Here is a 14,439-nt window from a genome sequence, read left to right on the forward strand (position 1 = left end):
GATTTTTTTTTTAATCTTTTTCAATTGCAAAAGCTTAGCAAAGCTTGCCTGTGATGATTCCTGTGTCACTGCTGCCATCTTCTGGGAAGTTTTTTATATTGCTGACTGGGCTTTTTTTAATGTCAATGAATTCCAGCAATGAGGAGATGAACAAAATACGTGCTTCTTGCATGTGGTTACAGGAACACAGTCAGAATGGCATAGAATAAAAGTTCGTATGTGGGGTGCCTCGGTTATGTTAGGGATATTTAAAAAAACATTCAGGGAAGTGAGGGACCTGATTCCTATTGCAATTCAGCGTGAATTAGGCACTGGGTAATTGCTTAACTCCCATCAGCTTCCCAGCCTGCCTATTCAGTAGTTCATTTCAAGAACTATGTTAATGAATCCATCAGATTTCCAGGTCTGTTTGCACATATAAATGTGCAGCTAGATGCTCAAATGCCCAGGGCATGCATGCATAGCGGCAGTATTATCATATGGAAATAGGTTTGTCACGCTGTTTAAGGGCATATTAATTGAACTCCAAAGCTGCTAGAGCAGGAGCTAAAGCCACAGGCAGTAAAATTCATTCCTCATGACATTCCTTGTAAACTGATATATGCATTCAGCAACAAAACATCTTTTACAAACTTGTGAGAAGTGATATTTTAATGTAGCTTCCAACCACTTTGTTGCAAAAAATCAACTTTTGACATCCCACGTGTAAAGTGATGCATCTTCTGCAGGAAGAATATTTTCAAAAGATACGTTGTTCCACCTATTATAAAATGCTTTGTCTCACACTTTATAAAGGCATCTCAAGGTAACTATTGTTTTCCTTCTTTGCATCCTAGTTCCTTAAAAATAATGCTTCCTTCTGTATAAAAGTTTGCTTCTTACACTTCTTTGTATCCATTTGAGTGTTGACAACATACACGATAGCTTTTTTTTTCTTTAGAACGTAACTCATACTCTGACTTTGTCTGCTCTAGGATAAACACTGCGTTGTTCCACTGCAGTTACAGGTTACAGTCTACTACTGTAAGTGGGAGAGATACACAGTGTATGTTTTAATATATGCCTATGTATATATTGTGTATTTTGAGATCTAGTTCTCTTTTTCTTTTTTTTCTTTTTATCAGGTGTAAGTGGAATGCTTTTGTGAGCTATTCAAAATATAGAGAATAATATCCACTAGATTACAAAAAGATTTTTAAAAAATCACAGTTTAGATACAGCTTTGGCTCCATTAAAAATGTTCCTTATATTCATAAATGACTAATCCCCTTATCCCTTGCATTTAGTTTCTAATATATTCCATTAAATGATAAAGTGGCAATAGTATTGATTTTTTTCAGTGTTTTCTCATATAAATACCATGTAGTTTATTATGGAAATAATTTGTAGAAATCTTAAGTTTACCTGCATCCACTTTGCAGTTTGCTATTCACCCAGGCAGAAAATTGTTCAAAATTATACACTAAATGGATGTGGTTAGGTGTCTGTACCACTTACTAAAGTTACTTAAATGGGAACAGAATTATGCCAATAGTTTTTTCTCTCCAGGTGTGCCAGCAAGAACCTAATAGTGAATTAAATTGCTTTGTCATGTCTGTACTAAACGGTGAAGTAAAGGATCTCTGTAGTTCTCCATCCCCAAGCTAGCTCCAAGCAGTGCTAAAGCATCTACCCAGCGCAATACAGCACCACGCAGAGACAGTAGTCCCGGTCCCAAACGCGCTATAGCTGCATTAGCTACAGATTACTGACACGGCTGTAAGACTTCCAGCAGGGCTACCTTAAAGCTTCTCAGCAGTGTAAGCTGCAAGTAAAATTCAGTTTTGCCACCTGAAGAAGACGGAAAGGGGCCAGACTACTGCTGTGTAGAAATGAGAAGGCAGAGGAGAAGCGGGTATGCAGGAATTAGGAGCGGAGGAGGATGCCTGGCTGCGACAGCTGGTCCTGAAGGAGGGGTCAGAGTCCGTGGCAGCACCTGTTTCTGGGGTCAGGAAGAGCTCCTCGAAGTAGTGATGTTTAACATCTGAAGACTTGTCATAGTCCCTTGTAGCATGACAAGCTGGAAGTCTTGCTCTCTCTGCTTGCTGTCCGCAGCTCTGGCACAGGTGAGGTAAGTCAGAGGGACGTGAATGTCTGGCTGCGTTTAGCAGCCTGCTGCTGTAGGCAGCTGCCTACTTTGTTTAAACTTGTTTGGCTTCCTTCTCCAGAGGTAGCTTGGTTGGCGTCAATCTGGGCATCTCACCCCAGTGCTCCAAGACACAGGATTGTTCTGCTCCCAGTAAAAGATGTGCAGCTCTGCCAGGGCCAGATATGCCTGTTCAGATGACCAAAACCATGGTCCACTTTGAAAATTTTGCAGTGTTTGAACTCGTGCTTGCATGGGTAGTCAGCTATCAGATGGGATTTCTGACTCTATTACGCACACGTAATAGCACAACAAATAACAGCTCTTCATACTTTCAAGATACGACATAATGTTGTTACTAACTCTGCTTTATAGACTTGTCATTCTTATTTTCTGGAATGAGCTAGTAAGTCTCACCTCCCAGCCAACACGCTAAGACCAAGATTGTGCAATATGCTTGTGTGTAGGTATGGGGTAGAGGAATCCGGACAGAGCATTATTATCCCTTCTCCCGCAGGGGCCTGAAGTCATTTCATCTGAGAGGAGCACCTGGGTTCCTCCCAGCTTCTTTCTTCTGTCCTATCCCTTGCAGCACTTGGACCACAAGGCAATTCAGAAGGGGTGAAAAGAAGAAGTAAGATTGCCCATCCACATGAATCAGCAAACAGGAGATTTGGGGAGGTCTAAGACAGGTTCTCTGAGCTTCTGCTGTCCATTTTACCAACCCATCTTTTAGGTTAACACCACTTGATGCAAGGCAAGCTCCAGGACTGTCTGTTTGTCAGCAGACAACGAACTCTTTAGCACTCACTGAAGAGCCTTGGGATGTACATGTCCTCGTCTAGATATTAAGGGTTGTTTTGTAGAAGTCAGGAGAGAGAGCTTCACTTTCGGATTCAAAACAAAAGCATTGAAATCTCTAAGACATTTTGATGCAGTCCTACATTTAAAGCTTTTAATGTTTATAGAAAATTGCCTCTTACAGTGTTGATGGCAAATTGCCCTTAGATTGCAAAAGCTGCAGAGAGCCTGAAGCTATATTTTTGACACCATGTTTTGACTGATTGTCACGCTCCTCACGAAAGTTTGATTTTTTTTTTTAAATATGCATATTAAATATGTGTACTTTATTATACGGAAAAAGACCAAAACGTCTCTGCAAGTGCTACCATGCTTTGCAGTGGCATTACATCTGATAAAACCGGTGTCATTAAAAATGGATACTTTTTCTGTTGTGGCATTTATCTTCCTTGGAGAATTTGCAGGTTTTTCTATAACTGACAATTGGCAAAGCCACAAATCCTAAGTAAACATAGCTACTGCAGATGGTAAATATTCTGCTTTTAAAGGTTCTTGCTGTAAGCACAAGAAATACCAAAAGACAGGGCATATGGCTGACGGTCTCATACTTGGTGCGGGATGTAACAAAGTGCCAGAGGCAAAGTCAGTTCAATACCCAAGATGTGTGGTTCACAGCAGTAGCATGACAAAAAATTGTGACATTTGGGGGAAGGGTAAAGGGTGTGTTTAATAGACTTTGGATGGAAATAAGCAACAACGTACATAGTTTCAAAGTAAAAAATGCTTAGTCTGTGTTTATGGAGGTTTGAACTCTGTCCAAGAATCAGACTGCTCTCTTACTCAAAAGATACACTATACAGTAAAACCTTTTCCAGTGAAATTTAGGGTCTGGGGGCTTTTCTTAAAAAAGCAGTTAAAAAAATCTGTAGGTATCTATCACTCACTATAACATTATCATTTATACTTTAGAAAGTTCAATCAGAAGCTACGTTTTTCTAAACAGAAACCCTATAGAGTGAAGACTTTGGGTATTATGGGCAGACCCGTTCTTTATGTCACTCTCTGATAGCTTTGCTTTCCCTTAAGGCATGCTCACATTTTCACTATAAATCCTTGCTTTAATCAGCAGCCTATAGTTTGACTACAAAAGCTCATTTAGGTTGAAACTTGGTGCCTTATACTATTTTACATTTTCAAGGGTTTTTTTTGACCAGGTGATTGTGTTGTCAGGTGAAGAGAAGGAATGCTTTGCCTTTCCAGTGTTTTATTTATGTTACTATTTAATAAAACAATCTACAGGTAAAAAAAATCCAATTGAAAAATACTGCTAGTCTGATAAAAAACCAAACAACTATACATTTGCTGTAAACAATATAAACATTTGCTGGTTAGTACTCCTAGGGGTTTCTGTGTGATTGGTGACTACTTATTTCAACTCCACCATCACATTTTCATTAAAAAAAAAAAAAAAAGGCGTGGAAATACTTTACCGGTTACCTTTATAAGGCTGAGTTTTGACCTTATGAAACTGGGGTGTCATTCTTTTGAGGAATGATCAGTGGGGAGTCCAATGTTTAAAATTTTGAAATCTTCTCCCTTACAGTGCTGCTATGTGATCTTGGACAAGTCTCTTTGGTGTGGACCCTCAATGGCATTTGGGTTTCCACATCAAGTTAATTAAGATCCTCAAATTTTAGGAATCTGTGGCCAAGGATTTCTATGAATTAGGCTCCAGTCACTAAAACAGAAATAGTAGTACTTTGCTGCTTCACGGGAGCACAGTGAGAGAGGTTCACTTATAATTCCAAGATGCTCTGATGCTCTGGTGATCAAAGCCATGCAAGTATCTTAGAATGCTGTATTATTTTGCTTTGATATGTAATATATAACCAAACTGGTTTTGAAGACATAAAAAGAAGTTTATCTAGTTTATACATATCTTAGATTATACTTGTTTTCCTTTGTATTCTCTTTAGAATATACTATAATTTTCTCACATTAATGTGCATTTTCTGGCAGCTGTCCTGGTTTCAGCTGGGGTAGAGTTAACTTTCTTCCTAGCAGCTGCTGTGTTTTGGATTTAGTATGAGAATAACGTTGATATAACACATACTGTTTCAGTTGTTGCTAAGTAATGCCTATATTAAGTCAAGGACTTTGTCAGCTTCCCATAGAAGCTGAGAGGGAGCACAGACAGGACAAGCTGGCCAAAGGAATATTCCATACCATAGACATCATGCTCGATATATAAATGGGGGGTGGCTGGGGGTCAGGAATCCACGATGGCTGCTCGGGACAAGGCTGGGCAACCAATCATCGGGTGGTGAGAGCAACTTGTGTTGTATCACTTATTTTGTGTATTCTTTTACCATTATTATTATTATTATTATTATTATTATTATTATTATTATTATTATTATTATTATTTCTTCTGTTATTGTTCTATTAAACTGTATTTACCTCAACCGACAAGGTTTTTCTCCTTTTCTCCCTCTTCTCCCTATCCCACCAGGGGGTGGTGAGTGAACGCCTGCATGGTCCTAGTTGCTGGCTGGGGTTAAACCATGACCATTAAATAATAAAATTAACACCTGTCAACTGTGGTTTATTTCACCTGTAGCATGAATTATGATTATAATGTAGTACTGTTTTGGTTTGGTTTTGGACTTGATTTTAGCGGAAAGAGTGAATAGAGGCATCGAAGGCTGATTTCTAGAAGTATTTGTTTGCCTGAGAAGGCAAGCTGAAACTTGTAAGCCCTGCATTTTAAATGAAAGGTGAGAAGATCTGTGATTTTTCTTTGTTCATAAAGTCATGATTTTGAGGAACCTTTGCACTTCTTGCATACTAGTTTTGCACTACTGGCAGAAAGCTCCAGTGCTGGTGGAGATGTTGATCCTACCTTCATTCAGTAGCTTTAATTTTCATGGTTCCCATCTCTAGTGATGGGTCCAGACAGCCAGCGCTGAATGAGGGAAGATCAAGGAAAAAAAACGTAGAAGAACAGAGAAGACAAAACAATTTGGTAAGGTTGCTAGTCAATATATTCTCAATGACAACAGGTTATATCAGAAAAAAATGATGTTATTCTATGATGAGATTACAAGTTCACAGAATCACAGAATCACAGAATTATCAGAGTTGGAAGGGACCTCTAGAGATCATCTAGTCCAACTCCCCTGCCAAAGCAGGATTGCCCAGAGCACATTACTCAGGACTGCATCCAGGCGGGTCTTGAAAATCTCCAGGGAAGGGGACTCCACAACCTCCCTGGGCAGCCTGTTCCAGTGCTCTGTCACCCTCACCGTAAAGAACTGTTTCCGTGTATTTGAACGGAACTTCCTGTGTTCTACCTTGTGCCCATTGCCCCTCGTCCTGTCACTTGGAACCAATGAAAAGAGCCTGGCTCCATCCTCCTTCAACCCACCCTTTAGATACTTGTATGCCAAGTTTGATAAGAAAAAGTAATTGCACAAAACCAATTTCTTTTTTTTTTTTGTAAGACTTCAAACTACAGTGTATTCTGATGAGGAAATCATCACCATAATATATCAATAAAAGGCTTTAGAGGGATGGGTTCCAACTGACATAGTTAGGGTGTATGCAGTAGCATTGTCTCATCACTATGGGATGATGCCGTACTGATGCCTCACCGGGTGGTGGTCATGTGGATTAAGCACTGGCAGATCACAGCAAGTAGTGTTTTCTGTGAAAAATCCATGTGTAGCAGGGTATTGGTAGCAGCATTCAACAGGAACTGACAGAGAACCTGTCACGATTCAATACTTGACAGTGATCCAGAAGTAAATATAAAGACTCTGCTGACACAGCACAGCGATGATACAAAGATTAGTCAAATATACAGTCCCCAGAAAAGTGCCATGAATATGATTTGGAGCTGGGGGAGAGAGGGAGGAGGAATGGCTTAACCAGAGAGAAACTTAAGTTTCTCTGTTTAGGTTAAAGAAGATTCAGAGGTAACTTGATTACAGTACATAAGTACCTTCACAGGAAGAAAATATGGGCTGCTGAAAGATTCTTTATTTTAGCAGAGAAACGTGAAGCGGAAAGCAGTGGCTGGAAGCTGAAACCAGAAAGGGTCAAAGTAGACATTAGATAGTAGAGAGTAATTTTGAAAGGCCATTGAAACACTCTACCAGAGGTATGAGTGCATCTTTCTTCACCTGATGTCTTTAATCTGGATGTGAATGGCTGTTTTGGAGGATACACTTTGGCCAAACCACATATCATACATAGTCTGTCTTCAGTCTAGCTAGTACTGATAACTGTAGGAGAGAAGATGTGGCAGTCCAGATTTCAAGATGGACTGCAGAAGCCTGGTAAGAAATCTGAGAATGTGCTTGGGTTGTCAGCTCACACACAAGTCCCTGGCAGGGCAGATTAAACCTTGGCTATGACTCCTTCACTGCACCCTTGCCTTCATTCTGCTGTGTAGACACATGGGAGGAGGTAAGGGTGAAAAAGAAAAGGAATATCTTAGTTGAGGAGTAACTTTAACATAACAGTAGGGAGCTCAAACTTGGAGCTGCGTGTAGGGACTCAAGAATGGGAGTGTTGTATTGAAGTTGGAAGAAAGATAATTTTAACGGTAATATTTTATAAGCAGTATAGGGAGATATTATCAGAGACCAAAGAAAAGGCATTTGCAGTAGGCAAGAGAGAGAATAAGAGCTGTGGTGCTTAATCCAAGGGAAAGCAAATCTTTGAAATGCTGTGAAAAAGGAAATGGCAAAATCTTATTTCCAAAAAACCAAGCAGCATAGCATGTAAATGACAAGCTCATTTTCCTTTCATCCTGAAAAAGAGCCACATTCTGCTCCTGCTTCAAAACTTAGAATGCTTAGAACACTATAAATGGCCCAGTTAGGAATAACTGAGACTACAGCTCAGTTTCACGATCCTAGTTTTTATTCAGTGTTACTCTCAGCACTGCAGATGTCATCTGTGGGGTTTGAATTCCATAGAGCTGTCCAGAGTTTGGTCTGATTTTACCTTTTGTTTGAATAATCGTAGAGATAGGAGGATTTTAAAAACAGGATCTGGATCCCTGTTGAGGTTTTTAATACCTCCTATTCTGAGGTCACCTGGATTCAGGATTTCTGCTTAGGGCCTACCTGATACATTTTTTACAGATATTCAAAAGCCTGTAATACCACACACAGCGGTTATATTAATTTCCACTGCCTCAATCCCTTAAGTGCTTTGGGGATTTCCCTGCTAATCCTCTTTTTAATGCATAAACCTAGAGGGTAGGTGTGGGACCTTTGGGATTTATTCTTTGTGTTGGTTGTTTTCCAACCGAAGAATCTTTCAAGGGTAACAACAGTAAGTGCTAAATAGGCTGAGACATAGGAAGTTTATATGCTGTTTACAGCATATAAACAGTAATCTGCCGGTCCTTTTTTGGCAAATGAAGGAAAAGAAAGTGTGGCTATTATTAGTAATTACACTACTTATAGTAATTTTAAACACTTACTAATATTAAATTCATGCAAAAGTGTTAAATAATGACTGAGCAACTTAAATCCTTTTCTTTCCAAGGGCAAAATAGCTGTATTAATATTAATGAAGCCACAAAATACAAGTTAACTGACAGCGTTTTTGCAGTTGCTGTGTTTTATTACTGAAACTATATTATAGTTTCATGTCTGAATGTAAAAAATGAATAAAACTATCACAAACTGCTCTTTGTTGTAAGTGACATGCCTTTTCTTTATGATGCATGCTTTGCCATAAAAAGGGAGTGCTTCATGCATTTCTGTTGGGAGATGCCTATTTATTCTGACAAACCGATCAGCCTCCAGGGTGTTCTTTTGCCACAGAACTGATTTTACATCTCATCCATTATCTAATAAGATGTGAAAAGAGTATCCTGTCTCACCAAAAAAAATCAGGCTTTGTTGCATTACAAGGATGTGGCAGGCTCACTCACGGACTTACTTTAGGATATACAATTGTTAGTGAAAGGCCCAGTTATACACTCATGCATGTTTCCAGTACAGCAAGCCTATGGAAAAAACATCGGTAACATTGGGCCTGAGGATTTTTTATTTTAAAGTTAAGTAGAAAACGTGGCCTCTATAATGAGAAAACGCATTTCACATCTTTAAATACTATGGCATGAGTTTATGAATGTTATTACTGTAATAAATAGCAATGCCACATCAACTACATTGTGAGGCAGCCAGAATGTCTTTACAAAATACGTGCCCTGGGGATTTTTTTTCTTCTTCAATTATTCCCCCTTTTTCAATGTTTATGAAAAGTTTAAAATTGCACTTGCATAGGAAAAGCGAGAGACACTGGAGTGAGGAAAGCAAGCTGAGGTATGGTGTGAGAAAGTAGTGATAAAGCAAGTGTATACAAAACCCTCTCAGTCAAATGTTTTCAGCCAGATGTGTTCATAAGGAAATAACGTCACGAAGGAAAAAGAGAATAGGACACACACGAAGAAATACAATTAAACCTGGCCATAAACTGAATTGTGAGTCTTTGAGATATTAGGTTTCGGGACAGAGAGTACCTCTCTATGTGCGTTTGAGCAGCATTCAACACGGCTGAAACTTTTGACCACTAATGCAGTGCAAATTGTTCTTGTATTTAAATGATGCTCTATTACAATAATGCAGCCTCTCATACAACATACCTTGCAAAAGTGCCTCCATTGTTAAGCTGTTTGCTAACAAGCGCAAGTGAATTAACAAATCAGTGTTAGTTGAAGTAAAATAAAACATTTTAAATCATCGACAAATAGTGGAGAGAAGTGACAAGGAAGCAAACAAGTGATTAGGTTTGATACCTCTGAAAGTATCCCACTCACTCTACTCCTCTGCTCCAAATTTCCCTGACTTTCTGAATAACAAGATCAATCCTTTTGGACCTGCACAATGCTTCTGTTCATAAAAGTGCAGGTTTTTTAGCATGACAATGAAATATGATTTGCAGTGATTCTTAGAAAAGTGACAATACAGCTTGAAAGAGTTCAAAATGAAATTGCAAAACCTGGAATTTGTGACAGACAAATGTTCTAGTGTCATGTCCTCCTGATATCCTTTATCCATTACATGTGAATGCAGCTCCGTATCTAAAAATCAAGGCTGTTTTATCAGTCTTGCTTATAATGCCAGTCAGAATGGCTTACAGCTGAGACATCTTTCAGAGTCTGGAGTTGCATCAAGACAGCACAGCTTTACAACAGGATAAGAGACCCCCATTTTACATTATTGACTTTTCCCCTTACCTGCAAGGACACAGAATTTAATGCAGCATTGATGGGTCAAAGATTTTGACACATGTCAAGACAGATATCTTCATTTTAGAGTTTAAAAAAAAGGGCATCAAACTTGATGTATATGAATGAGTTTAGGTGACAGAGGCAGCTCAGACTGAGGTAGGGACAATTGTTTTACTCATCTACAAAAGACATTACTTTTGAACGAAACCTTACGTAAAGAACAATGTAATCTAAGGAAGATGAAACCAAAACAACTGCTAGAAATGCAATAAGGGTCTAGAGGTAGGCCCTTAAAACCCATGTTAACTCACCTATCGCTGTGGTTTTTCTATGGATTTTTTACAACCATGCTATAAAAGTCCACGACAAAGATATAATTTTCTAGAAAATGCTATTTCATATGACCTATTTAAAGTGATCACCCTCTAGTAAAATCAGCAATAGTTTTCCATAGAGAATGCATGTGAGTCAAAACTATGAATAGACTATTTCCATTAGTAAACACTATAAAGCAGAACTGCTTGTTTCAGCCAGCACCCTTCTTGTATAAACAGATTTCACTGTAGGAGAAACACACCCAGAAGTATCTTGTATGACTTTATGTCCCTAAATGGACCATGCAGCAAAATCTCATTTTTAATAATGGCATTTATGTTCCTTCACCGATGAAATGTATAATAATAACAGCAAAAATTTTGTGTTAATGATCAGAGTGTATAATAAGATGCACAATTAGGAGGATTATGGGAATTTAATGGGATGAGAAGGGCAAGAGATCATCTGCTGTATGACTCTTCATGATTGTAACCTGCTGTCTATATCCCTAATGTGTTTTTATGACTTGTGTGCTTTGGTTTGTTTTCCAGTTTGTGTTCTGCCGTGAATGTAAAGAAGAATACCATGAAGGGGAATGCAGCACTCTCCTCAGCACGCAGGGAGCCATGGCCCAGAAGGTAGGGATCCCACAACTCATTACATCCTGATCATTATCCCTGGCCCAGCTAGAGCGACATTTGTCAAATGGGTCCTAATTATAATCCTAAGTAAAAGCAATTATGTTCATGCTGAATTACTCCAGCAGTTGGAGTTGCCGAATTGGCTTTGCAGTGGATTTCAGTCGCTTTGATTGATAGAGTAGCTGAGTTCTGTCAGGAACACACAGGGCTCTGCCATCAGTTGCTAAAGAAAAGGCCTTCCCAGTGGGCTTTTGGGGTTGTCTCTATTCAGTGTGAACACTTTTGAAAGGCTTTCTGTAGTCTTGCTGCCTTTCAGCTTATTTTCACTGCACCCATCAGGAAATCATGTGGGTTTGGACTGAACAACAGGGGTTTTATACAGCCTATGCAGAAAACGCTGTTGATAATTTATGTTTAACTCTGAGAAATAAAAAATTGATTGCCTAGGCTGGAAGCTGTTAGATGATAATTATTCTAGGCTGCTCTATAATTTTGTAGCTATTGTAGCTCTAGACCTGGACAGGAAATAGTTTTTCTCCCCTGGCATTTCTCTTTGTTTGAGATTCAAGTTTCCCTGCTCTTCATTGCAAATAAATCACATTCTTCCCAATTTAAAAAAAAAAAAAAAAAAAAGAGAGAGAGAGAAAGTGCAAAGAACAGGAGAGATAGTCCCTAAATACCTCACAGCTTGATGCCCAGGGTGCTCTCCGAGGAAGCAGAAAACTGATATTCAGATGTCTGGCATGTTTAATGCTAAGAGGAAACTCAAACCCTGAGCTCCCACACAGTCCAACATGGCAGATGCAGGATTGTGGGCAGGTGCTGATGAGGACTTGTGGCCAGCCAGCTCTCAGCGAGGTATGCCCAGTTGCTGTCAGTGCCTGCAGGCAGGCTCTATCTGAGGCTGGCTTTTGCAGCCTCTCGTTTGAACATAGCAACTGGGAGGGAGCTGGAGGCTTACTGGGAACCTTTGCCATGTGAGACAGTTCATTTGCCATACTTTGGCACTGGGAAGGTCCCAGACTGGACTCAGCAATGGGTGGGAACTGGATTCCAGATCTGGGTTCAGGAATGCACAGATCAGGATCAAAGGCAGACGAACAGAGTCCTCCTTGGACACCAGCCATCGAAGGAAGAGCCCTGATCCTTTGATCCCTCAGCTTTTGTAATGAGCATGAGGCAGATGGGATGGAATACCCTGTTGGTCAGTTTTGGGTCACCTGTCCTGTCTGCTTCTCACCGCAGGTGGGACCCCTCTATGCTTTTCTGCTCCCGACCCTCCAACGGGCACATAACAAAGTTGGCTGCCCTTGGGTGTTATAGCAATAAGTATAAGCAAGAGCCTTTCTGCATACCATTCCTGGGCATAAATTAGAAACAATCAGATCTTATTTTTCTGTGAGTGAATAGTGTCTGAGCAATATGCTGTTTATTTCGGAGAGCTCAGTTAGTTAGAAGAGGCTTAGCTGCAGAATAAAATTACTGAACAGAAAATTGGTTGTTTTACCTCAAACCAGGACATCTATGACTTGTGTCTTGTCTTTAACCTTTCTTAGTGAAGCTCTTCTAATTTATAAAAAGAATTAGCACTCACTGAGACAGAATTAAACAGCCTGTATCCTAGCAGTTAGTCAGGGTATCTACCTCTGGTGCCCTGGAACATGTGTACCGTATGAGACCCAAACTCCATCTGCTTTCCCAGCCTCTAGTGATTTGTGATTCAGATGTGGTATTTTGTGTTTAGCAGCTATCAGCAAAATTTTATTCCATAAATCTGTGCAACACCCTTTTTTGAAGCCATATATATATATACAAGATTTGCAGCTTAACTACCCTCTATGAAGAACAATCTCCTTTTGTTTGCAGTAGCCTTAGAACAGGCTTCCAGCTCCCATTCACATTTATCTAAAAACAAAACAACTTCAACAGAGATATCAAGAGATACTTAAAGTATCCAGTAGCCTAGTAAAGTAAGAGGCCAAGGCTCAGTGTCTTACCTGAATTAAATCGAGTTAGAACTTGAATGCATCTCAACATGAACAGTAAGCCCTATATCCGTTAAGCTATTTATGCCAAGAGTTTTGCCTAGAGTACTGAAAGTCATCATGGCACTTTACAAATGAGTTCAACAATTTTAGCTCTGTGGAAGTTCGAGTTTGTAGAATTTCCATGCCCTAGGGCAGAGATAAAGGTGTGCCAGGGAAAATCAGAATACCATAGGAAGTGGTTTATTTTAAATATTTGCATATTGCCTGAGCTTCTCCTGATGACAATGGGAGCACTTTGTCCATCTAGTCCAGTATCTCAGCACATGAATTTACACCGAACTAGATCTATAAACTTAGGAAAGTTGATTACTTTTGCTGTTCCCATGTAATATGAACATTTTTGCTGTTCCTGAAAAATTTCCTGTACTCTCAAAGAGCTGTTCCAGAAGGGCCAAGTGATAGTACCAGAATAACTCTTGCAGCTGTGCACATCAGTTCCCCAGTATAGACAAGACCACAGACTACCTGAAATTCGTTTAGACTCCAACTTAAGCTGAAGTTAATTGATTTAGGTCAGCCACCTTTTCCTCCAGGAGAGCTGCACTAATTAAACTTCTCCACAAGGTGGTGATGTGCCACTGAAGGAATGTTTTCCCATGCTTTCTGTAACCAGAAGAGCAAACTGAGAGGTAGACAAAACAGGGCAAGCCCAGGTGCTGGTGAGATCATAGAATCATAGAATTGCTGAGGTTGGAAGGGACCTTTAAGATCATCAAGTCCAACCATTAACCTACCCTGACAAAAACCACTTCTAAACCGTGTCCCTAAGTACTACATCTACCCTTTTTCTCCAAACAGCATCACTACAAAGCTGTCCTGCATACAACACTTCCCTACAATGCATACAAAATGTTCGTGGGGCGTATATGGAAAGCAGTGCATGTGGGACTGTTCTCATCTGTCTCCCACTGAGATTAATTTAAACATTTATCCACCTGTGCTTTCAGCCTTTTTGTTCCATTCAGCCCTCCCCTGCTAGGTGCACAACCCTGTGTGTCGGAGTTAACTTACTATTATTGTACTGCTTGTTGAGGCAGTGAGAAGGATTGTTTTATCTTTGACCACCATCTGTTTCAAGGTAGGAATAATACACTTCCAGGGTTGTCTTCAGCTCCTGCAGTTTGACTCCTATCTGGACCCTTTCCGTATCATCACAGATCTTACTGTCACAACTCCTGCCGCTTGGATTTCAGGGTCAGCCAGACACACTGCCACCAAACTTACTCTCCAGAACTGGTGCAGGATATGTGGTGT

At 39.8% G+C, this 14,439-nt stretch overlaps 1 protein-coding gene across 1 annotated transcript in view; it reads left to right on the plus strand.

Annotated features, from left to right (window-relative positions):
• PRKN (parkin RBR E3 ubiquitin protein ligase) overlaps positions 1-14,439 on the plus strand; it is a gene marked incomplete at its 5' end in the record, with an annotated part of 803,812 nt that overhangs the window by 775,319 nt on the left and 14,054 nt on the right. Inside the window, 1 exon segment of the mRNA XM_082480710.1 lies at positions 11,048-11,134. Within this exon segment, the coding sequence (XP_082336836.1) occupies positions 11,048-11,134 (87 nt within the window).

Source organism: Vanellus vanellus (assembly GCF_965231255.1).
Source record: "Vanellus vanellus genome assembly, chromosome: 3".
Taxonomy (NCBI): domain Eukaryota; kingdom Metazoa; phylum Chordata; class Aves; order Charadriiformes; family Charadriidae; genus Vanellus; species Vanellus vanellus.